The sequence below is a fragment of the Linderina pennispora genome, assembly GCF_002104995.1.
Source record: "Linderina pennispora strain ATCC 12442 chromosome Unknown DL89scaffold_10, whole genome shotgun sequence".
Taxonomy (NCBI): Eukaryota; Fungi; Kickxellomycota; class Kickxellomycetes; order Kickxellales; family Kickxellaceae; genus Linderina; species Linderina pennispora.
In genome coordinates, this window is record NW_024468258.1 from 401,428 (window position 1) to 424,509 (window position 23,082).

General features: G+C 56.3%; 10 protein-coding genes across 10 annotated transcripts; 3 read left to right on the forward strand and 7 right to left on the reverse strand.

Annotated features, from left to right (window-relative positions):
- Positions 1-68: 68 nt before the first annotated feature.
- On the reverse strand, positions 69-4,169 carry DL89DRAFT_268772 (cytochrome P450). Its single transcript, XM_040888041.1, has one exon. It carries the CDS (start codon positions 4,070-4,072, stop codon positions 491-493), a length of 3,582 nt encoding a protein of 1,193 aa, XP_040742084.1. The 5' UTR covers positions 4,073-4,169; the 3' UTR covers positions 69-490.
- On the reverse strand, positions 4,163-4,664 carry DL89DRAFT_268773 (uncharacterized protein; the record flags this gene model as incomplete). The annotated part of the gene is made up of 1 exon (XM_040888042.1): positions 4,163-4,664. A coding segment is annotated over exon 1 (247 nt), but the record flags the coding sequence as incomplete, so codon positions are not given.
- Positions 4,665-5,005: 341 nt separating this feature from the next.
- DL89DRAFT_294173 (uncharacterized protein) lies at positions 5,006-6,366 on the reverse strand (the record flags this gene model as incomplete). Its single annotated transcript, XM_040890483.1, has 3 exons — positions 5,006-5,152; positions 5,181-5,394; positions 5,432-6,366. The coding sequence occupies 3 exons, from the start codon at positions 6,364-6,366 to the stop codon at positions 5,006-5,008; spliced, it is 1,296 nt and encodes a 431-aa protein (XP_040742086.1).
- Positions 6,367-6,917: 551 nt separating this feature from the next.
- Positions 6,918-8,983, reverse strand: DL89DRAFT_294174 (acyl-CoA oxidase; the record flags this gene model as incomplete). The annotated part of the gene is made up of 6 exons (XM_040890484.1): positions 6,918-7,013; positions 7,063-7,294; positions 7,329-7,654; positions 7,689-8,138; positions 8,188-8,458; positions 8,496-8,983. The coding sequence occupies 6 exons, from the start codon at positions 8,981-8,983 to the stop codon at positions 6,918-6,920; spliced, it is 1,863 nt and encodes a 620-aa protein (XP_040742087.1).
- A 1,923-nt stretch (positions 8,984-10,906) lies between these two features.
- DL89DRAFT_30080 (uncharacterized protein) lies at positions 10,907-12,260 on the reverse strand. The gene is made up of 2 exons (XM_040890829.1): positions 11,209-12,260; positions 10,907-11,111 (listed from the first exon to the last, which is right to left on the reverse strand). The coding sequence occupies exon 1, from the start codon at positions 12,123-12,125 to the stop codon at positions 11,400-11,402; it is 726 nt and encodes a 241-aa protein (XP_040742088.1). The 5' UTR covers positions 12,126-12,260; the 3' UTR covers positions 10,907-11,111; positions 11,209-11,399.
- DL89DRAFT_30101 (uncharacterized protein) lies at positions 11,120-11,367 on the forward strand. The gene has a single exon (XM_040890835.1). It carries the CDS (start codon positions 11,173-11,175, stop codon positions 11,332-11,334), a length of 162 nt encoding a protein of 53 aa, XP_040742089.1. The 5' UTR covers positions 11,120-11,172; the 3' UTR covers positions 11,335-11,367.
- A 561-nt stretch (positions 12,261-12,821) lies between the features above and the next one.
- Positions 12,822-13,968, reverse strand: DL89DRAFT_275372 (uncharacterized protein; the record flags this gene model as incomplete). Its single annotated transcript, XM_040889296.1, has 4 exons — positions 12,822-12,887; positions 12,913-13,047; positions 13,083-13,127; positions 13,207-13,968. 4 exons carry the CDS (start codon positions 13,966-13,968, stop codon positions 12,822-12,824), a joined length of 1,008 nt encoding a protein of 335 aa, XP_040742090.1.
- Positions 13,969-15,926: 1,958 nt separating this feature from the next.
- Positions 15,927-16,340, forward strand: DL89DRAFT_323824 (histone H3 h3_3; the record flags this gene model as incomplete). The annotated part of the gene is made up of 1 exon (XM_040891417.1): positions 15,927-16,340. One exon carries the CDS (start codon positions 15,927-15,929, stop codon positions 16,338-16,340), a length of 414 nt encoding a protein of 137 aa, XP_040742091.1.
- Positions 16,341-16,398: 58 nt separating this feature from the next.
- Positions 16,399-17,188, forward strand: DL89DRAFT_268777 (uncharacterized protein). The gene has a single exon (XM_040888043.1). It carries the CDS (start codon positions 16,773-16,775, stop codon positions 17,139-17,141), a length of 369 nt encoding a protein of 122 aa, XP_040742092.1. The 5' UTR covers positions 16,399-16,772; the 3' UTR covers positions 17,142-17,188.
- On the reverse strand, positions 17,189-20,393 carry DL89DRAFT_275374 (FTHFS-domain-containing protein; the record flags this gene model as incomplete). The annotated part of the gene is given in 6 exon segments (XM_040889297.1): positions 17,189-17,527; positions 17,547-17,805; positions 17,840-18,662; positions 18,769-19,834; positions 20,087-20,231; positions 20,329-20,393. 6 exon segments carry the CDS (start codon positions 20,391-20,393, stop codon positions 17,189-17,191), a joined length of 2,697 nt encoding a protein of 898 aa, XP_040742093.1.
- Between the last annotated feature and the right edge of the window lie 2,689 nt (positions 20,394-23,082).

A 23,082-nucleotide genomic window follows, 5' to 3' on the forward strand; every position in this document is an offset into this window, starting at 1 on the left:
GCTTGGTCCGCTTCTCCCTCCGTGTTATCCACTGCCCCTGCCCCTACTCCAACAGCCCCTCTCCGGATAACTGCTAAACTGCTAAACTGCTCTAGCGTTACTTTCCGATCGAGCTTCCTACACCAAAAATCCCCGCATGTCGGTTCTTCCTGGCGCCGTTCCGTTATCGGATCGCGTGAGATTGTCCTGATATCGATTGAAACCCTCCGCAACCTCCGAGATCCACTGCCCAAACACTCCCACATCGAATTTTACTGTGATAATCCTCCAGCTCGCCTCCCCGCTTAGTGGTCCTCTCGGCTCGCCTTGCCACGGCTCGCCTGAAGCTGGCTTGTTGACTAGAGCCAGCTCCATATCCACACGATATACCGCAAGCATCGGATCCCACGCATGCATTTGCTGCTTCTCTACATGCCAATGACAATGATCTCGCCTTCACACTGTCTCAAGATTTGGATGAATACATTAATTAACTATCCGTCTTGACCTGTTACCAGATATCCTGAGCGTAGCGACCATCCGAGATCATGTCCGACAGACACTTGCTCGCCTCATCGTGAGATAGCCCGCCATGTTCTTCAAAGATACGGGTCATAGTAACCGTCAGATCTTTGGCCAGTTTGTCAGCCGATCCGCAGACGTAGATGCGGCCGCCATTCTGCAGATGCCACCAGATCCTAGCCCCATCTGCCGAAATGTGGTGCTGCACATACCTGCGCTCATCGCCAACACGCGAGAATGCCGTTTGCAGTTTGGACAGCGTGCCATCTTGGACATACTGCTCGAGCTCGTCCTTGTATAGGTAGTCGTACTCGGGACTGCGGCAGCCAAAGTACATCGTAGCACCGCCAATGCCAGCAAGTTTCATCTCCTGCAAGAATCCACGGAACGGGGCAATTCCAGTACCGGCACCAACAAACATCACAGGCACATCTGATGAGAGTGGGAGGTGGAAGACTTCTTGCGCTGGGAGATGTGACACCGATACACGAGCACCCGGCTCCAACGATGCCAGATACTCGGTTGCCAGGCCACCGTAGGAGCGCCCATTGACGGCATCGTTGACGATGGCAGCTGAAATATGAACCTCATTGCCAACAACACCTTGGCAGCTGGCAATCGAGTAGCGACGAGGCGCCATGGCCGACACAAAGTGCAGTAGCGTTGCAAATGGAACTTGGGACATGAGCGGCGCATACGTGCGCAGCACATCCAGAACAGTGCGATTCTGTGCTGTAAACGCGCTCCAGCCAGCCGACTGTTTGCCCAGCGTGTTGACATCATCCGCTGCCTTGCGCAGTGCCTCGTAGGCTGCATCGTCGCCAGAGGATTCGCTTAAAGCATTAGCGAGTTCTCGCGAAGGCGCTTCCTTCCAGTCACAGACATACTGAAGGACATCGCTGACAGTGCACACACAGCCCTTGATGGCTGCTGCTGCAGAGCGGACAAACCGTGAAGCATCAGAGACCTGCTCCAGCTCAAATTCCATATCCAGATTGAGCCCCATGATCGCGGCAACTTCGCGCACAACACCTAGCGTGTTGACCGGGTAGATATTGAGATGATCGCCGGTCTTGTACGAAACACCGGTAGAGTCATCCAGAGTGATCTCGATATGGCGTGTGCTGCGACCACTTCTTTTGACGTCCTGCAGCTCCTGGTTGATCTTGATGGCTGCGTTCTCCGCTGCAAGTCGAAGCGGCTCTGCTCTGGTGGTGCCAGCAGACTTGAAAACAAATGGAAGCGCCTTGCCAGTCACTGCGCTGAGATACGTATCAATACCCGACCCGTACCGTGAGGCAATGAGCGCGCCCACCTGCAGCGACCACTGCAGATAATCTTCATCCAGGTCGTCATTCGAGTCGCCATAGTAAAAATCTGTCAGGGGGCGTGCGCCAAGCTCGTTCAGTCGGTCAAACACATGCCGCGGGAACCGAAGGAATGTGTGCCACAGCGAGTTGCCGCAACCAAACAGCACAAAATCGACGTCCTTGAGCAACCCAGGATCTGTCTCGGCATCAAGTTTCTTAGCAAAGCCTGCCGCATTATCAGGCGGAATCCCGTTGTATGTGCTTGTAATCACAATGACCAGCGTGCGCTTGCCGTCGACAGATCTAGCAGCACTGAGCTCCCACTTGTTGAGCGGCATGACGGCCAAGTCCACATAACCCATACGCTTGAGCTGCTCCGCCATCTGCCGCGAGTAGTCCTCGCTGGTGCCCATGTTGGATCCGTACACGATGAGCGTGCGCGGGAGATCGTCCGGACTCACAACAAGCGGCCCAGACGGAGCCGTCTTTCCAAGATCAACCAGATCCTCCGAGCTGGCAGCAAAGTCGGTTTCGACAGCATCAGACTCGCGGGGCATGGGGAAGTCTGTGCGCGCATGGATCTCCATGTCCAGCCCCATGGGGCGCGCAATCGCGTTGAACTGGTCGTGGAACACTTCCTTGCCACTGACTGTCCGGAACTCAAACTTGGACAGCAGACGGGCCAGCGCAATCCGCATCTCCATGAGAGCAAACTGCATTCCGAGGCAGCTGCGCAAGCCTGCCGAAAACGGCGTCCAGGCACCATGCGGGATGTTCTTGCTGTTGTCTTCGCTGAATCGGTCTGGGTTGAATTTGAGCGGGTCGTCAAAGACATTGGGGTTCCGCTGCATCGCCCAGAAGTCGACGTACGCCGTATATCCCTTCCTGATACGGTAACCGCCAGGCAAAATGCAGTCCTTTTTGCACGACTTTTGCACAAACCACAGAGGCGGATAGAGACGCAGCGTCTCCTTCAGGACCTGCGCCAGGAACTTTAGCTGGCTGACCTGCTTGACTGTGGGCGGCACATCCGGGGTGATGCCGTTATCCGCCAGCTCCTGTAGCAGACGCCGCTGAATACGCGGGTGCTTGTCCAGCAGGTACAGCGACCACGCTACGGTGCTGGCCGTGGTTTCAGTTCCAGCAAAAATGAACGTGACGGATTGGTCAAGGACAACTTCCTCGGGCAGCCCCACCAGCTCGCCGCTCTCATCAGGGACCCGGGCATTGAGCATAACGCCCAGCAGGTCCTTCTTCATGTTGGTTGCGTCAGGAGACTGCTTGCGGTCCTCAATCACCTCCTTAAGGGTGTCGCGCATCAGCTTGACGCACTGGTCAAACTTGTAGTTTGAGGGAATCGGCAGGCGCCTCCACAGCGGCGAGCGCAGCCCACGCAGTGTCGCCTGCGACACGCAGTACGTCATGGCATCGACGAACGGATGCTTGGATCCGTCTGAATCGTCAAAAATATGGAGATCGTAGCTGAATCCAACGCGGGTAATGATCTGGAACGTCATGTTGTACGCAACATCAACCATATCGAGCGACTTGCCTACATTGCGTGACAAGAACGAGCATGCATCCTCGACCACGCCGACCATCTGGTGCGAATACAACTTCATGGCGCTGGCAGAAAACGCGGGCATCAGCATGCGGTGCGAAATCTGCCACTCCTTGCTCTCGGACCGCGACGTCAGCAGCCCTTCGCCGCCAATGAACTTGCCTTCCACGAATGGGTACTCCATGTTCTTGTCAAAATGCTCGTCGTCGGTCATGAAAAGGTTGGCAATCTCGTAGTTGCGCGTCATGTACCCGCGCAGAAAGAACCCATGGCCGACGAATGTGTCGCCGTGATCGGCGTAGAATCTCTCGAGCGCCGGGCGGATGCCGTTGATGAAATGCGGCAGGATGCCCACCAGAGGGTAGCCTGGGACCATAGGTGCTTCTCGGACGTCAAGTGGTGTGGTAAGAAATACAACGCGCGATTGCGCTAGCTGCTCGATGGTCTTGACAGCGTTGCTATCGGCATCGACGAGTTCTATGGCAGAGGGGTGGACAGAGATGTCGGTTGACATGCGCTTTGCTATTTCGGCGCTGAACTGGGTCAGATCTGTGTCGGTGGTGGTAGTCGCGACGATGAAGCCATCCCTGTCGGGGTTCTTGCCCTGCTCGACAACGATGGTGTAAAGTGGCTGGGACTGCATGCTAGTCGAGCGACTATGCATCATAGGGCAGCCTGAGGCACTGCTTGCTTGGAGCATGGATAATAAAGTAGGCAGTTGAATAGGTGTTGTGGATGGAGTAGTTGCTGCTGGGAGAATCTCGCTCAGAGAATGGGGGATGCCGGGTATGTGCTGCTGCGTCTTTATTTATACCGCGTGAGATCGTCGAGAATGGCCTTCGCAGAGGCCATTGCAAGAGTAGAATATACGAGTCCCTCAGGATAGACACACCCAAAGAATCCCCCTTTGTGTCCTGTGCCGCCTTTTTTTCGTTCCTAGCAGATTGCCATCCATACACCTACAATCCTCCCCACCAACTGGAAAGTTTAGTGCAAATATTGGAGGTGTGACGGACACGAGCAGCCGCATATCTACCAGGACCCTTCTCCACAGAACGGAACCACTCCTTCGCCGCATCAAAGTAGACTGGTGGCTGCCAAGACGGCTTAGCTGGCGGTCTGCGCACAAGGACTGGACAGGGTCTGTGTTCTGGCCTGAAATACTGCTACCAACGTCATTCATATGACTGTGCGTAGCTATGCATATGGTGGCATCTGTTCGCCATGGTCCTGGGCGGCGCCGGCGGCGATAGTTGCCTCCACCACTCCCAGACCAGTGTCCTCTATGCCAGTAGCATATCCGTGCTGTGTAGATCGAACGCATCATCATGTGAATATCTCTACAGGCTACTGGTATATGCTTGTGTGGGAGCCCCCACAAAATCCGCGCCATCCACGCTCGTGTTGGCTTGCTGGCACAAGCGGAGCGTCAGGGGGTCATGTGGGACATTGCGCTACTAAATGGGGATGTTCAGGCATGGGGTTTGCCCGGTGTTTCCAAGCAGAAGCTTGTGAACATACATGGACCACACACTCAGTTGTAGCAGCATACAGCACCAGCATGAAACGAACGGCATAGCTGAGCTGGATTTTTTTTACACATTGGACTAAAAGGCATTAACACCATAAATTTCTAGATGACATCGTCAGGATCTTCAGGCGGCAGATGCAGCGGGCCCTCTTGGTCCTCGGTCTTTGACGACAGGAACATGACGCCTACTGCCAGCAACACGATGCCGATTGAGATCATGGCAATCTGGAGGGTGCTGAGCAGCTTGATCTGGTCAAAAGTACACGAGCGAGCTGACTAGGGCCATCAGTGAGCTACTGCAGTAGGTGAGCGGCACAACAGTCAGCGTGCTGCATAGACGCAGAGCGCGCTGGATGTAGTAGAGGTTGGCTAGGGCGGTGGCCACCAGACCAACGACAATGGCCACAGCTAGTGGGTCATTGAACTGCATGTTGCCGCGCACAGTCAGAACGAGCAAGCCAATCCCGGATTTGGCCAGCAGCAGGGTCTGGCTGCAGATGAGGCCCTGATATTATTGCTGAGAGGAACCCCGAGATGTACTTGGCTAGCTGGGCGGCCCGGCTAACCTTAGCCTCCTGCGCCAGAATGCCGCTGGCCTGCGAGAAGTGGCTGCGGAACATGCTATCTGCAGAGGCCGACGAGTCTGTGATGACCAGCGAGGCCGGCGGCAGGGTGCCTGTCGCTGGGGGCTGTGTCGGCGTTGGTGGAAGCGCAGGCTCTGTATCGGCTGGGCGGGGTGTCGGGCGACGGGTGCCTACCGCAGTGGCTAGCGAGTCTGTTGATGATGCGTACACGGATGAATACGACGACAGAGAGTCAGCCAGCAGCGGTGTTCCCTCACCAGCCGTAAACCTGGTCGCAGTAGCGCCCACAGTACCTAGGGGAACCCTGGCTGCCCCCGCGATCAGCGTGCGGACCCATGGCTCTGATACTGCGCACCACCTGTTCTCCTCACCAGCCTGTCGTACCTGTGCCTCCAGAGCAGCTCGGCTAGAATCAGCGCCAAGACAGCCACAGTATATCCCGGCGAAGAACACAGCATAGGCTTTGCGTCTGTACAGCTTCATTAGTTCGGCTAGCGAAAGGGGTGGCTCGTCAATGGCACCAAACACCGCCACGCTGCTGCTTCCGAGGGCCACCAGCAACGTGCCGAAGGCGTCGGTCCGCGCAAAGGTGCTGGACAAAATGTACCGCGCAAAAACAGCGTTGGCCACCAGCCCGACAGCAGCCAGGGGCGCAGCGACAAAGACAGGAAGGATACTAAGTGCCAGTGTTGGCGGTACAGTGGAGCTGAACAAGTACAGGGCCAGCCCGGCTTGCCACTCGCTGTCGCGCCATGTCTTTGAGTTACTGCCGAGTGCCTCCAGGCGCAGGTGGGCGCGTTTCTGCAGAGTCATGCCGAGCGAGTGGCCAAGCGAGCCTGTGACAGACGCCAGGACACCGAGAAGCAAACGTGCAAACATGAGGGGGGGAATGCAAATAATAAGTCGTTAAATTAAGATAAAAAAGCGGGCGTGAACAAGTGAAGAGGACAGGAAAGAGATAGAGAAGCGAAAGTAGCAGGAGTGTGGAGAAGAGGGGGTGCAGTGTGAGGCAAGACGTGTGAGACAATGACTGCTGTTGCTGCTGTTGCTGGCTGCTGGCTGCTGCTGGCGAAAGGGACAAGTCTATTTTTGGATCGCTCTCTCGAAGAGAGGCATTAATCAGACTCTCGGGTGGATCATCGCTAGCAAACTCTAGGACAAACCTGTGACCTGACTGGCCAGCCAGAACAGGCGCTGAATTGCAGCCTCAGCCCTCGCACAGTCAAGGGCGATGCCCAACCGGTTGCGCTGGTCCCAGTCTGGTCCCCAGATGCATAGACTTGGCGGGCACTGTCGTGACAACATGTGGGGGGACGGCGGTCGAGCCCCGCATGGTCTGGCCATCAGGGACACATAGAATGTAGATGATTCAGCATCTACGTCACAAGTAATAGTTAAAACAGCAAAAAAAAAGCAAGTAAAAGTTAGGCCTACTCCTCCTGGTCAATCTCGAGCTCGGGCCCGGTCTCAAAGGTCTGGGTGCGCTCAAGCAGGGGCTTGATGAGCGAGTCAAAGTACGGGATGGGCTTGGTCGGGTTGAGGCTGGTGACCAAGCTCAAAGTACTTCTCGTAGACGTTGCCGTCGAAGCGGCCCAGCGGCGAGTTGACGACGTAGTCGGTGTAGTTGAAGGCATCGGTCAGCGGCACGGCGTCCTTGCGCACCTCGGAGCACGCGTGGTTGACAAAGGCCTTGAGGGACTCGACCTGCTCGCCCGAGTAGTAGCCGGCCTGCAGGAACTCGCCGCTGAACTGGACCGCCGAGTGGGCACCGAACAGGCGCGCCAGCAGCAGCAGCACGGGGCGCAGCCTGGGCAGGGCTCTGCTCGACCTGAGCGGCGAACCGGTGCAGCAGGAAGGTGTAGGTGTGCATGCGGGCAGCGTGCAGACGCGACGCCGACGAGTACTCATAGGCGTTGTCCTTGCTCAGGCCCTTGGCCACGCCCTCCTCGAAGTCGCGCACGGCGTTGAGGATGGCGTTGGCCGACACGCTGCTCCATGCCTCCTTGAGGGCCTCCAGCGACGCAACCTCGTCAGGCTTGGAGCCCTTGCACGTGCGGCGGGCAGCCTTGCCATTGGGCGCAATGGCGTCCTTCAGGTAGCTGAGGTTCGCTGGCAGCGGCTGGCCGTTGCGGGCCTCGATGGCAGTGGAGACCAGGTAGCGGCCGCACTGCAGCGTCAGAATGGTGTTGTCGCCCTCCCACGTGCAGTGCACAGTGAAAGTCGGCGTATGCCTGCGACAGGCCCGTGTAAGCCGAGTAGCCGTGGCCGCCCAGGCTCTGGCGGCACTGGTCAATGATGTTGAGACACATCCACGTGCAGAATGCCTTGAGCCCAGCGCTGGTGGCATGGGTCTCCTTCAGGTTCTTGATGGCCTCGTCGACCTCAGCGCCCTTGGCGTCGCCCAGCCCGTTGAGCTGCGCCATCAGCGCCTCGTAGTTGGCCGTGATCTCGCGTGCAGTGAAGATCATGGCGAACGTCTGAGCCATCAACGGCAGCAGCCGGTGCTGGTGGATCGGGTAGTCGAGCAGCTTCGTCTCGGCCTTGCCGGGAGTTCCGTCGCTGAACTGCCGCCGCACCGCCGCGTAGCGCGTGGCGATGGTCAGCGCGCGCTTGGCCACGTTGGCCGAGTCGCTGACCATCGAGACACGGCCCTGGAATCAGCGCTCCATAGGCCAGCTGCGCCAGCGGCGGGTCGATGACATCACCGGCCTTGGTGACCTTGGTGTGCTTCATCAGCATGTGCGACCGCGGGATGCGCACGTACGTGAACCGGATCCATCCGTTGTCGATCTGGTCACGACCCATCTTCTTGCCGAGATCGCCAATGTTGACGCCGGGCATCAGCTCAAACGTCTGCGTGTCGCGCAGCTGCACCACAAACGTCTTGGTGCCGTACCGCTTGCCCTTGACGATCAGCTGCGCATACACCGCGCAGTGCGAGGCCTGTGTGCGCTGCTCCGCCGATCCACCACTTTGTGGCCGTCAGCGTCGGCGAGTGGATGATGAACTCGTCGGTGCTCTCGTCCAGCGTCGCCGTCGTCTCGAGCCCAGCGACGTTCGAGCCGTGGCCCAGCTCCGTCATGCCAAAGCACCCGGTGATGCCCTGCATCGACAGCGCCCCCTTGTCCATCCAATACGCCAGCTGCGACGGCGTCGCCTGGCCCTGCAGCGCGCCAAAGAACAGCCCAAAGTGCACGCCGAACCGCGTCCAGAAGCCCGGGTCCACAACGCTGATGACGCCCAAGCGGACCATCGTCTCCTCCAGCGGCCGGGTCGTGGCCAGGTCTGCCAGCCGCCGCACCTTCTTCATTGCCCGCTCGCGCGTCTCGGCCAGAGTCAGGTTCGGGTGGTCACTGACCCGCCACAGCGGATCGCGCTCCAGCTCGAGCATGACGCGCTCCTTGAGCTCCGTTGTGCGCTTGCCGCCGTCAATCCAGTACGTCAGGTCCCGCACCGGGAACGACGGGTTCTTGCGCTCCTCGGCAATGCTCTCCATAGGGCTAGTGCAAATGTTGAATTGCTGAGTAAAACTGGTCCAGTGGTCTCATAAAGAATAGCGCTGTGAGTGGTGGCGTGGGGACGACTTACTTTGCGACAACCGGGACTGCGCTCGTGGTATCTGTGGAAGCCATTCTTTTCTAATCTATGGTATCAGGCCTGTGGAACAAGGGTGTGGTGGTGGTGATAGTAGCGTCGTTCGCTCCTCAAATAGCGAGTAGAGAGGGATTAGAGAGTACAAGTGAAGAGAAAGGGATTTGTGCTGCTGGCAAGTGTGGCATGGGCTGGACGCCTCTTTAAATACGCCTGCTGGCCTTGTCATATGAAAGAAAGGATGCAGAGCTCCATTGGCAAGTTGACTTTCCCTCACATCCTCTATTCCCCCGCTCTAGCGTAGAAGCACGGGCGCAGCTAGCATTAATTAGTAGCCAAGCATGTGAAACCCATTGCTGCCCGTCGAGAGCATGTGAGCGGAATCACCGCCCTTTGGGCTTTCACGCGCCCAGAGCTGACTTTTCGACGGCCCCAGACAGGCTTGGTTCGTGCTGCCAATCCCATGTGCACCGGCGGATTCAGGTGCTTCCGAGAATGGAGGTCAGCGCTGATGCCAGTTTCACAGGCTGCGCCGGGCTGCCTTCTTCTTTCGGATAGCGAATATAAGGTTCTCTCTTGGCCGGTGCGGCGTGGGTGCGTGGCCAGATCACCACTGTTTTTCCTTATTCAGATCCATCAGCCCTCCCTCCCAGCACGCATATGCCAAGCGGATACATACAACGCATGGACGGCACCAGAGGAGGGCTGTAGTGAGATGCTATTTGAGTTTGTACATTGAAAAGAGTTTAAACACGGGCACTAATTGATATAGAGACGGGCTGGCCTGTGGATTGCGCGGCAGGGGGTCTACATGTAGTACCCCGGGTAGTGCATGTCGCGGTGCTCGACAAACGCATCGATCGATGTGCCCTCCCACCCGCAGTCTGCACACGCAAAGTGTCCGTCGTTGGCATTGCGGAAGCAAGTCCAGCGGGGGTTGGCAGGTCTGGTGCTGTGTCCGGCGCACATTTTTTTCAAAGAGTGTAAAAATGCGGTGATGGGGGTAGTTTTAAATTAAACAGGGGTAGAGAGGCGAGAGGCGAGAGGCGAAATCACGGCTCCTCCGGGGCAACCGCTTTTATACTTGACAAGAAAGACAAAAGCCGTCAATTTATGCTGCTTTTTTCTCGCCTCCCCTGCTGCGTTGTCCTTTAGAGCCGTCCGGCGGCATAAATGCGAGCTGTGCATTATCTGCTTTTGGTCCTGACTGGCCGCCATTTATTTAAAGGTCATGTGATGCACTTGGCCTCTCTCCTTTGCCCTCGTTCCGAGGGCTCACACTTGTTCGCTTCATAGCAGACGCTGCTGCGTTCCCTTTATTTGCCTGTCACAAAGCCAGACAGAACCCAATGCGCCTCGCCCCCTCTGTCTCGCCACCCTTTTGTTGCCTGCAGATCCCGTCGAGTCTCTCTCACCACCCGCTGAGCGCTGGGGAAGCGCCGGATGGGGGCGGAGAAACAAAGCGCGCCTCGCACTCTGCAGACTTGCCACGCTGAGCACGCTCTGTCAGAGCACAGACCAAAAACTTGCCTCGGCAGAAGGGGCACGCAGGGAATTCGCCCAGCACCCTGCCCACCAATCCCCGCATTGCCCGAGACATGCAGCCGCTTGGCTCTGCACGTCTGGCACTGCTCTGATCTCGGCTCTCTGAGCACCGCCAATGTCACGGAGCACACATCTACAGTTGCAAACCCAGTTTATAAGGATACTCTACTTGCGTCATCCCACATCCCCCGGTGTTTGTGACTCCCACACTTACCAAAGATGTGCTTGTTGGTGCACACAGCCACCTGCTTCGAGTGCAATTGCATATCTACAGCAGCAAATATATGCTTAGTGTCATCACGCCCGGCATCCGCGCCAATCCCACACCCATGTCACTGATACATTACCGCTGTGGCAGATTGGGCACTGTTGCGCCTCGGCATCATTTTCTGTCCTGCACAGCACGTCAGGCAAGTCGCCAACAATGTCTGAAAACACTGGTTCGTGAACTGCCCAGCTGACGTGTTTCAGGTACTCATTATCCCCGTCTACAGAGACACAAGTGTGTGTGAGTGAGAAACCCCCTATTGCAAGCGCACAATAACATGCATGGTGCACCACCCTATTGACACAAGGAGAACATACCTTCCAGCACAAATCCCGCCTCTAGCGTGTCCTGGATGTACGAGAACAGCGCCTGCACATGAGTGTCCAGCGCGTCGCCTCGTGCGCCCCTCAGCAGCTGGGTCGCCTGCTCGCCCTACAAAATAGTGCAAACGCCGAGTAAGTGCAGTGGGCTGTCACGTTTTTTCTTTCGTGCCTTTTTGGCTGCTGTTTTAACCTGCCTTGCACTTTGCCCCGATCATATTGAGCATATACAGCTGCTGCCCATGCGAGCCAGACACATCCAGCAATGCTTGCACAAGGCCCATCACGCGCGCCTCCGACAGCCCGCTGAACAGGTCCCACACCACCGCCCACACGTCGTCCTGCCCGACCGCCTCCTTGAGCGCCAGCTCCGCCGCTGCGTCCGTCCAGTCGTCAAACTGGTGCAAGTGGATTCTCGTCACCCCCTGTCCATCCGACCCAATGCTCCAGTTCGTCTGGTCATCTGCCACAAACATCAGCCTGCGGCCGCAAGGCGACATGTGCAATCCACGCAGTTGCAAACGTGCCATGACAAACGGCGTTGTGAACGAGTCCTCCACAGTCCTCCGGAGGCCGCCTCTCAGCTGGGTCTCCTCGGACAAGCTCCGCACCCACCCAGCGCCAGTCTTCTCAAGAACAAAGATGCTGAAATCAAGCGACCCAATGTATATGCGGCCACGCTGCTTGTCCACCGCACAGCTCGTGACTGAATCGCTCACACCCAGACGCACTACAGCAGGCGCCGTGGGATTGTGCACATCCACCACGAAAGCCGTGCCGAGCTTTGCATAGCACAATCGTATCGGGCGCTGCCTGGCACACTGTGAACTGCCGCATATCAGCGCTCCCCAACACACACAGACGCGTGGTACTCGACAAGTCCCTCGAGACCCGCCACAGCACTGCGGTTCCATCCGCAGAGCAGGTCACCAGCACGCAGGAATCCTCGGCTGTGTCCTCTGCCCATGCCATGCTGCTGATCAGATCCTGGCCACTCGCAAATTCGAGCTTCATAGCTACCTCCAATGCCCCCGGCTCTGCTGCCTGGATAACAGCCAGCGACACCACTGCCGCCCATCGTCCCTACGGCTACCACCGGCACCGCACTGCCCTGCCAGGTAACTGACGTCGCTGCTACCGAACAAGCATGCCGGTCCCCATATCCAAACCCATGCCGGGCAACCTCATCCCACTCCAGCGCACTCTGGTTCCCAGGCGCCATGAACACGCGGATCGATGAGTCGCTGGCCAGCAGCACCAGCGTGTCTCCAGTCAGCGGCGAGCCCTGGGCATGCAGTGAGCATACTGAATCCCTCAATGTTTTGCTCAGCCTCAATCCCTACCGTCATCTCGCGCTGCTTGGGCACCTCGCCCTCAAATGTAAGCTCGGGCATGATGACAAATACGCGCATGCATGTCCCAACCACCCACTTGTTGCTGCTCGTGTATGCAATGCCTCCGACTGTAAATGGCGGCCGTTCAAGCGTGATATCCATCGAGAAAGAAATAGGCCGTAAAAATTGATATATTGCCCAACAAACCATATGCGCACATATAGCCTGCTACATAGCGAAATTTCGCCCTTTCGACATAATTATGGCGACCGCACCTTATGCAAAACCGACAGTGACTTCGAGGCTGGTTGGCAGCGTCGGATCTGTGACTGTCAATGTTGACTGGTCCGGCACCAGGTTCTGCTACCTTCTTGGCCAGATTCGGTCTGGTCTCCTCCTCCAGTGCTGGCGGATTCTGGAAGTAGAGGCTGGCCGTGCCAAACGTCAGCGTCGGTGCCTTCAGGCGCAGCACCGAGTCCTCCTTGAGCTGCTCAATCAGCTCCTCCAGCGTTGCGATCCTTAGCCACCTGCACCGACTGCTTGCTGGTTGCCGCACACCAGGCAGTCGGGCGACTTTTCAAGCTCAAACGTGTGCGAGTGGATGCCAATGTCGCCTGAATAAAACATGTAGTTGGTCAGTCATCGGGTTGCACATCGTCACCAGCTTCAGCGCCTCGTTCGTGCACGCCGCCGCAATAATCGCGTTGGTCGACGCAATTGCCGGAATGATGTTCTTCACCACGCCCTGTGTCAGCGAGTACGTGATTCCCGAGATGTTAAACTTGTTGGCTCGCTCCGACGCCCGATCGACCAGCCATGTGATGTGCTCTGGGTTGTCCCCATCCAGCTTCTTGTCTGGAAACACCCTGGGCCACTCGAGCACCGACGCCCATTCGATGCAGTGCTCGGGTAGTCGCGGCGTATTGGCAATGGTGCAGATCGGATACGTCGTCTTGGCGCCGTGCAAGCTCAGCCCACACTCGAAGCACGCACTAATTGACGGCAAAACAACTCTGGCATTACCCTTAAACCCCTCAGTGCCGCCATCAATCATCGGCTTGAACCCCTCGAACCCATGCGAGTCCACCAGGCTGTGCAGGTACGCGTTGATCCACCGCCTTGCCTCGATTGAGTCCAGACCGCAAATTACCTGGGTGAACTGCATGTAAAACTCCTCTGGCATGTCCTGGATCTTGGCGCGGTGCGGCGTAATGCTGACGTTTGGCGACCGCCGCTTGATAAACTCGGCTGCCACCTCTGCCTTGGGCCGGCCAACGTCGTTCTGCCGGAATAGGAATTGGCGGTTCAGGTTGCTGACGTCGATTGTGTCCATGTCGATTACGTGGATGTTGCGGAACCCCGTCATCGCCAGGTTCTTGAGGATCTCGCAGCCAAGGCCACCAGCACCAATAACAAGAATCATGGCCTTGTCAAACAGGTCCTGCGGCGTTTCGCCCGCTTCATTGACAAGCTCAAAGTTTTCCACGTGAGGAGCCTCGAGTTGGAGGAACCGCTCGACTCCGGCGGGACGCACTGTAGTTGTAACCACCATTCCTTTGAAATTTGCAATAACAACGGCGGAAAATTGACTGCGGTTAAAGCGAGAAATAATGGAAGTGGAATAAAAGCAGCAACCCCAGCAACTAGATGACGTTGGCTCGATGTCGATTCTGGTGCCCGAGCCGTGGCTCGCAGTAGTAGCGGCTCGCTCAAAGCTGCTGCATTGCCGCCGAGGCGCCATGTCTGGCAAGCAGCACCAACATGCGGAGGTTGCAAGGCTGCACTGATCACTGGCGACAAAGGACCGAGCATCAATAGGAAGGCTTACATGAACGCCTTCCGCCAACATCCATTTCCCCTCAGGCCAGTAGCAGCTGAAAGGGCACGATGAAGTAATATGTCTTTTATTGAACGGCTATTAGAGAAAAACGGAAAGTCAGGGCACCCAGTGCCATTTTTTTTACAGGACGTTGACAGGCCAGTCGCGATCAGGGTACGGAGTAGTCTGTCCATACGGGAATCCCTTGTCCGCACTGTTTGTTGCTTTACTCGAAAGCGGTGCTGCCGACGACACTGCGGCGATAGCTGCAACGACAACAAATGCGAGAATCGGTGAACGCATATTATTTCAAGAAAGAAAGAATGAGACAAGAGAGTAGAGTATGCGAGAGCAAAGTATGCAAGAGAGCAGTGCAGCTGGCAGATATCAAGGTGGACGAGTCAACAGCAAACGTATTTAAGCAGTTTTTGTTCTACAAGGTAGCCTGGCGTGAAGCCCAGCATAGCGCACATATGCACATCTAAACATGCATGCAAACAGGGAAGTGACAGTTTAGCGCATTCCCAATTTTCTTGTGTGGCGTATGTGTATATTTGGCAGCTGCATGGACGTGTTTTGTCAAATGCAATGGTGGCAAACAAAACCCGTATAGCAGCTTACTCCCGAACCACATACATCATTCCATATCCTTTACACCACCATTGCGTGAGGCTTCCATTTGGAGAAATACGCCGCGCCGTGTCTACGCGCACGGCGATTGAATGCTATCGCCGAGTGTCCCAATACTTTTTCAGGGCGTATTCGGCAAATAGCATTAATGGGCCAGCCCGAACAGCAACGGGTTACACGGCATCCGGTAACGCCCTAAACTCCGCTAGTATCTTTCGCCCCTCCACCGATATAGCGCCAAATGAAAAGAAAGTAGGACGGGTGCTGCCGACCAACTATTAGCAGTTGTGGTGGAGGAGCCACGGAAATATGGCTGGGAAAAGCGGACACAGTGCATTGCTTTTGTGGGCAGATTACTGCGGCTGGAGGGGTTAGTAACATGGCTTTCCGGGCGTAGGGAAGGGGGAGGGAATTGGCCGCCGCCAACCCGCGCCCACTGCTGCCACAGCAGGCGATGCCGCCGGTACGTCAATGCCCAACATTTCCGTACTGCGCCCGCGCACAAGCCGGGCAATCCTTTTTTTTTTTCTAATATGTGCATGTTATGTATTGAACAGCAGAATACATGCAGTCAGCTGACGGCACAAGTGAGAGAAAAACTGACAACCAGCTCCATCCTCACTGCGGTGCGGAATGTGTGAATAGGCGGGTCACGCATCATTGCGGCTGCTGGAATACGGCAATCCATTGGCTGGGTCGCAACCCACGATATATCACAGGCCCATGTCCTTCGGCCATTGACAAGGCTGCGCCAGCCATTTTTTGCGAATTTTTCTGGCGCCAAAGATGTCGCGAAGGCTGTGGCCATTTTCGGGGGTAGCAGCTCCCCGCTCGCTCAAGGACATGGACCTTTTTTCTCTTTCCACTTTCCATCACCTTGCGTATTTTTCATACTATTATATTTTCCTACACTCTTTCTATTTATTAAAAGTATGGCCCGTACCAAGCAGACCGCCCGCAAGTCTACGGGAGGCAAGGCCCCTCGCAAGCAGCTGGCCACCAAGGCCGCCCGCAAGTCCGCCCCCGGCGTCACCGGCGGCGTCAAGAAGCCCCACCGCTACAAGCCCGGAACCGTCGCCCTGCGCGAGATCCGTCGGTACCAGAAGTCGACTGAGCTGCTTATCCGCAAGTTGCCGTTCCAGCGCCTGGTCCGCGAGATTGCGCAGGACTTCAAGACCGACCTGCGCTTCCAGTCGTCGGCCATTGCTGCTCTGCAGGAGGCTGCCGAGGCGTACCTGGTGTCGCTGTTTGAGGACACCAACCTGGCTGCTATCCATGGCCGCCGCGTGACTATCCAGCCCAAGGATCTGCAGCTTGCACGCCGTCTGCGTGGCGAGCGCTCGTAGATTTGAGCTCTATAGCTTTCCTTCTTATCCTCCTGTCCAAATAAATTCCCACATATTCTTTCTTTGTCTGTTTGGAGCTGTTTCAGCTTTCGTTCTTGCTGCTGTGCAGCGCAGTAGCGGCTCCCGTGGGCCTCTTGGCAAGCGATCCAGCACATCCCGCCACGGTGCTTCAGCAGTCTCTGGAAATTGCGGCACAGGGGCGTGGATGCGTGCGCAGCGATGGCCTGCTGCCAGCCATGATACAGGCTCTTGGCCCTACAGCGTGGCCCTGGCCAGTGTGGTGAAATCAATGGATCATCTTTCTGCGTTGAGTGTATATTTTTTCCAAAACTTTTTTCCTTTCTAAACCTCCCATTGCACTCTTGGACGCCCAAATTCTGTATTATATTCCGACCTCAATTCCCCCACGCTCGCACGTATACATATTCGAGAATGTCAGACGCTAAAGTACAAAAGTCGGTCGACAAGCTGTCGGCTGAGCTGGCCAGGGTCGAGGCTTCGCTGCAGCCGATTCTGGGCCACGGAATGGCCGAGCTGCTGCCAAAGCTGACGGCGCTACAGCGGTGCGAGCTATCGGCCCTGGTCGCATACTCGATTGAGACCCTGTTCTGGATATACATGAAGGCCAACGGCGTGCCGCCGAAGGAACACCCGGTGATGAAGGAGCTGCAGCGAATCCAGCGGCACATGGCCAAGATTGATGCCGCCAAGGGCACTGCGCAGGCAGAGAAGCGGCCAATGCAGCTCGACAAAACAGCAGCAGAGCGGTTCATCCGGAGCGGTACGGGTATACAGAAGTAGTTGGCAGCTCTTTTTAAACCAAGTCGAATAAAAACCTATGAAGGTGCTTAGAACAGGCCCTTGATGTCGCCGGTCTCGGGGTCGACGTCAATGTCGTAGAAGCACGGGCGCGTGGGCAGACCCGGGAGCGTCTGCATAGCACCGCACAGCGGGTAGACGAAGCCGGCACCCAGGCTGGCACGGATATCGCGAATAGGCAGATCGAAGCCCTCGGGCGCGCACTTGAGCTCGGGATTGGCCGAGAAGCTGTACTGGGTCTTGGCCATGCACACAGGCATCTTGTCCCAGCCGTTCCTGGCAAACTCGGCCAGCTTCTTCTCGGCCTGCTCGCTAAAGCTGACCGACCCAGCGCGATAGAATTCCCGGGCGATAGTTTCGATCTTGTCCTTGATCGGACAGCTCCACATCGTACAGGAACTTGAACTGGCTCTCCTCTTGTCTGTCGCAGCACTTGATGACGGCATCGGCCAGATCCACGGCTCCAGCACCGCCCTTAGCCCACAGGTGGGCGGGGATCGCATCGTACGCGCCAGCCTCAAGCGCCAGCTTGCGGACAAGCGCAAGCTCTGCCGGTGTGTCGGTCGAGAAGGCGTTGATAGCGACGATAGCCGGGATTCCAACCTTGCCCACGTTTTCAATGTGGCCGGCGCAGGTTGGCAAATCCCTTCTCGAGCAGGTCGAGGTTCTCCTGCGTGTACTCGTCAGCCAGCGGCTTGCCAGGAACCACCGCAGGGCCTCCGCCGTGCATCTTGAGTGCACGCACAGTGGCCACAATGACAGCAGCATCCGGGACCAGCCCCGAGGCACGGCACTTGATGTTGACAAACTTCTCGAATCCAATGTCGGCGCCAAAGCCGGCCTCGGTGACAACATACCCAGAGTTCTCGGGGGTCACGAGCTCGCCAGCAGGCACGCCAACCAGCTTCAGCGCAATGCGGTCGGCGACAATCGACGAGTTGCCATGGGCAATGTTGGCGAAGGGTCCAGCGTGGACAAACACGGGCGAGCCCTCCAGCGTCTGCATCAGGGTCGGGTTGATCGCGTCCTTCATCAGCACAGCTAGAGCGCCGGTGATGCCAATGTCGTCGCACGTGACCGGCTCGCCCTGCTTGCTCATGGCCACCACCATACGGCCCAGACGCTCGCGCATGTCACCCAGCGATGTGGCCAGCGCAAGTACAGCCATGATCTCGCTGGCGACGGTGATGTCAAAGCCAGTGTGGCGCGACATGCCGCGCTCGGTGGCCGCCTCGCCGATGGTGATCTCGCGCAGGAACCGGTCGTTGGTATCCATGACGCGGCGCCACATGATGTTGTCCTTGTCGATATCGAGACGAACAAACTTGGAGATCTCCTCGGGTGTCAGCTCCTCGGGGGTGGCCTTGTCGATGCCCAGTTTCTGTAGGCGCCGGTTCATGATATCAGCAAATTTGCGCACACCCTTTTTCTTTGGGCACAGGCGGTTGAACAGCTGCGTGTCAGTCTGCGTGTTCTCGTGGAAGAAGCGCGCGTCAACGGCAGCTGCCACCAGGTTGTTAGCAGCGGTGATGGCATGGATGTCGCCAGGTCAGATGCAGGTTCATCGACGTCATCGGAGTCACCTGCGAGTAGCCGCCGCCAGCAGCACCGCCCTTGATGCCAAAGGTGGGTCCCTGCGACGGCTGGCGTACACACGCAAATGTTGGCTTGTTGCGATGGGCGTACAGCGCCTGCGACAGGCCAATGGTGACTGTAGACTTGCCCTCGCCAAGGGGAGTCGGGCTGATACCGGTGACTACAATGTAGCGCCCGTTGCTGTTATCCTTGAGGCGGTCAATGACGTCGAGAGTGACCTTGGCCGTGTGCTTTCCGTACGGCTCGAACTCGGCATGCGCCAGGTTCAGCTCGCTGGCGACCTGTGCGATCAGCTTCGGCTTCTGGGCGCTGGCAATCGCAATATCGCTAGGGACAGGATCCAGCAACGTCAGCGCGCTCGGCACAATCTTGACCTTCGATGTCTCCTCAAAGTACCGCTTGGCGCTGGTGACTACGTTGCGCAGCAGCATGGCTACCGTCATGGGGCCGACGCCGCCAGGCACAGGGGTCATATACGACGCGCGCTCGATGGCCGAGGCTTCGACATCGCCGACCCACCGGTATCCGGCCTTCTTGGTTGCATCGTCCTTGGCGTTCATGCCAACATCAACCACAACGGCTCCAGGCTTGATCCAGTCGGCCTTGACAAATTCGGCTTTGCCAATGGCCACAACCAAAATATCGGCGCCCCGCACCTTGCTCTCGATGTCGTCGGTGCGGCTGTGGCACAGCGTCACTGTGGCATTCAGGTTAGTCAGCATCATGGAAATTGGCGAGCCAACGATGTCGCTGCGGCCAACCACGACTGCGTTCTTGCCAGCGATCTCCACATTGTACCGCTCCAGGATTTCAATGCAGCCGAGCGGCGTGCATGAGTAAAAGTGCGGTTCAGTGGCCCGCTTCGACAGGTGCCCGATGTTCTCAGCATGGAATCCGTCGACGTCCTTCTCGGGAAGGATCGAATGCACAATATGCTTGGTGTTGAGGTGGTCGGGCACCGGCAGCTGCACAATAATCCCGTGTACCGATGGGTCGTTGTTGACCTGGTCCAGGCGGGCATCCAGCTCTGCCTGCTGGATATTCTCGTCGAGCTGGACGTGCTCAAAGTCAATGCCGATCTACAAAACAAGCTGCCGTCAGTGGACAATTGGTGGCTGGATTGCTTTCGTGTCTGTCCACCAGGTGGATAAGGGGGTGGCTGCCAGGGATGTGCATGCAATATTGTCGTGTGCATATTGGCGCATTCTCTATCCCCCCTTCAGTTCCGCGGGGTGCTCCACTAGGTGCTCCACTAGGTGCTCCGCTGGGTGCTCTGCTGCAAACCAGCAGGAGGCCCCGGATCAGGGCTGCATGGCTTGCTGAATACTCACCTCGTTGCACGCCTTGGACTTTTGTCGAATGTACACGCTCGAGTCGCTGCGGGCGCCGACCTGAATTGCCATCAGCTTGGGCTTGAACGTCGGGTGCTGCTTCTTGAATGCCGCAACCTCTTCCTTGAGCTCCAAACGGACAGCCCTAGCGGTACAAACAAATGCGTGTTGGTCATCAGTGGCTAAAGAGCGGGGCTGGAAAAGGAACAGTCTATGCAGTAGTCGCATATCAGGGAACTTACTCCGAGATGGCCTTGCCGTCCAGACGGACGCCAGTGGTCGGTGATGCGGTCTTTTCTTCAGCCATGCTTGATAGCGGTGCGTTTATAGAGAGTATCTGTGATGAGTGGAAATAGCGTACTGAAAGGCCTGCAGGCGGGGTTTGTAAAGCGCGACTAAAAGTGCTGGCTGGAAAGCGCGGATAACAGAATTTTGTAGAGCAAAAGGGCATGATACCGCCCGGTTTCGGCGCTGCTCTAGAAGGCGTGCGAAGCCGAGCTGGAAGGGCGATTTGGCGGTTCAGCGATCTGCGCATTTTTAATTACTGAACCCCTTCCGTGCGATTAGGATGGCGCAGGCGTGAGAGTAGCCTGGAGTTATGCGAAGGCTCGAGCCAGCTTTGCGATTGCCTGTAGGGGTGGCAGAGCTGCAGGGAACTCGCTAGGTGTCTTTTCTTTGCTTCGGCCTTCCTCGTAATAGCCCTCCGATGGTGCTGGTGTGCAGGGAGAGCGGGGTAGAGCGAGCCGTGTTATTGTTGGGTGTGAAAACACAAAAAATTTGGTAGCTTGGCGAAACTAGGGAACCACTGCCGTATGAAGAGCGTCAGTGTAGGGCTGAGTGTCAGGTTGGGGTAGGTTATGTGCCACGCCCTGGCAGATGTCTTACGGAGTGCACAAAGAAGCTGTCGATGGAAGCGAGCAGACGAAGAGCTTGAAATAAGCGGTCTCTTGGGCGCTAGGGCCAATGCATGTCTAAGGTGGCTGGTGTGGTTGATGCTGCTCTAAGTGGTCACTGTAAAGCTGGCTCCTTATGTGGCATCGCTGATTGCTCTTACGGAGCCATTTTTTGGTATCTCTGCGCACCATCCCAGAGGTAGTATGCCCATCGAATAAACACATTGCCTTCTCGTTGTATTGGTGCTGCTCAGTAAAGCGTGAAATTGCTATGGGAGCGAATAATGCCAAAATCTCTATCCTTCATAGAAGATTTAATATTCCAAAAATGCTCGACCATCCGCTAGAACCTTTTTAGTTAGTTGAAAACATCCACGCTCTTTTGGAGCCTCACAGCGAGTATGCGTGGCTCGCCCTGTAAACTCTTAACAGTACTATCTTTTGGTCGATGGGTTCAGATCCTGAGGCGACAAATATATGTCTTCAAAGCACTCGAAACATCAGGCCCTAGAACCTTGGTTCTATCAAAGTACCATTCATGTCAGTTCGCATTTTGTAGATGCAGTAATGTAATAAACAAACCACTCCACCTCCACATCCTCGGCACTCGGACTTGGAACCATGGGCTTAAGTCAGGTGGGGATGATAACAGGCTGTCTACACCGACCCGCAGTCGGTCTCATTGTTTTATGAGAGTGCTCAAAAAAGGAATCATTGGTTTGCTGGCCAACACATATCCTACATATAAAAGCAGCCCTTCCTGCGTCCATCTGCCTTTTCTAATACTTCAGCTTCCTTCCACACATTCCGATATCCCTACAAACCCCTCCTTTAGATTCCGTTATTTAATCCTCGTAGCTGCCAGCCATGCCATACCTCAGTGCGGGGCTCGACCCGATGAATGTGCATCGGCAACCACTCGATGGATACGTCTGACTATGCAAGAACCACCTGCCTTGGGCAGTGGGATGAAGCCCCACTTTTGTTCTGCAGCCTTCCGCGATAAACGTCAGCTATGCCATACCTACAGGCTGGCTGCATTGAGTTCTCTTGGGCACATACCTCCTGCTGTGCCAGACAGGCAATACTCTTGCAAGGTTTTGCTACCGACCCTGCCCCCGATGGGTCTGCTGTCACCCAGACTGCAAGCAAGTCAAGCAAGCTAAGAAGTGCCCAGCTGCTGCCAGCAATGACGAGCCAAAGTAGCGTGGCCTGTGCCGATCAAGCCCCCAAAACAAGCCCTCAACAAGAGCTTTCTTGAACTTTCCGGGTAGTTGCTATCGGCCTCAGACCATGAAGCCCTGCGGTAGATTTCCTGCCACACTTATTGACTGTCTAAACCATACTGACTAGCCGAGCTTGCATCGCGAGGGCCATAAGTCTGGTAGATACAGATTAAGCAGACCCTTTGGAATATACCCTTAGCACCGTGCATCACCATCGCGCAGTACCTGGGTTTAATATACTTTAGTAGCGAGTGACCACTCTCGATATCCACAACAGACACACCAGTACCTCAAGGCAACCCTCCGCAGGCTACCTGTTCATCGACAGATCAGCAAATTTCAGCGATCCTGCAGATTCACGATCACCACCACAACGCCTACTCTATAAATGCAACACAAACCTCTCGACTGCCCTGAGTTGCAAAGCAAGTATGAACGACATCCGATTACCTTCCGTATAGTTTGAAATCACAACAACACGCCCTTTCCTTCACTGCATTTCTGTAACAGCTTTTATTGCACTCTTCTATGGACAGCTGGGTAAGCGCCGTGTCTTTTTGGGTTTGGAGCCATCGCGGCCATGGTTCTTGGAGTCCATGCAGTGCGGGTTGCTAGGCGAACCTCCTGTCGACCGCTCGTTCCAACCCCCTTTACTGGCTACACAAGCAAAGTGTATCCTAGTAACCCTAGCTACTTTTCTCTCCCTGGTCGATATCTACGAATGGTCACGCATCACACAGTTGAATCCACTTGGCCTGCTTGGCTCCTATTGCCCAAGCCTGCGCATCTGTAGCGTCACTACTCCTTCACTACATACAGCATACTCGTAGCATATATCCTTCCGATTTCTTACTCTTGTACTGGCCTGCGTCGATAG

Excerpts from the sequence above, each read along its gene's own strand:
- DL89DRAFT_268772 (XM_040888041.1), bottom strand. The coding sequence starts at position 4,072 with ATGCTCCAAGCAAGCAGTGCCTCAGGCTGCCCTATGATGCATAGTCGC.
- DL89DRAFT_30101 (XM_040890835.1), top strand. The coding sequence starts at position 11,173 with ATGGTGCACCACCCTATTGACACAAGGAGAACATACCTTCCAGCACAA.
- DL89DRAFT_30080 (XM_040890829.1), bottom strand. The coding sequence starts at position 12,125 with ATGGAACCGCAGTGCTGTGGCGGGTCTCGAGGGACTTGTCGAGTACCA.
- DL89DRAFT_268777 (XM_040888043.1), top strand. The coding sequence starts at position 16,773 with ATGTCAGACGCTAAAGTACAAAAGTCGGTCGACAAGCTGTCGGCTGAG.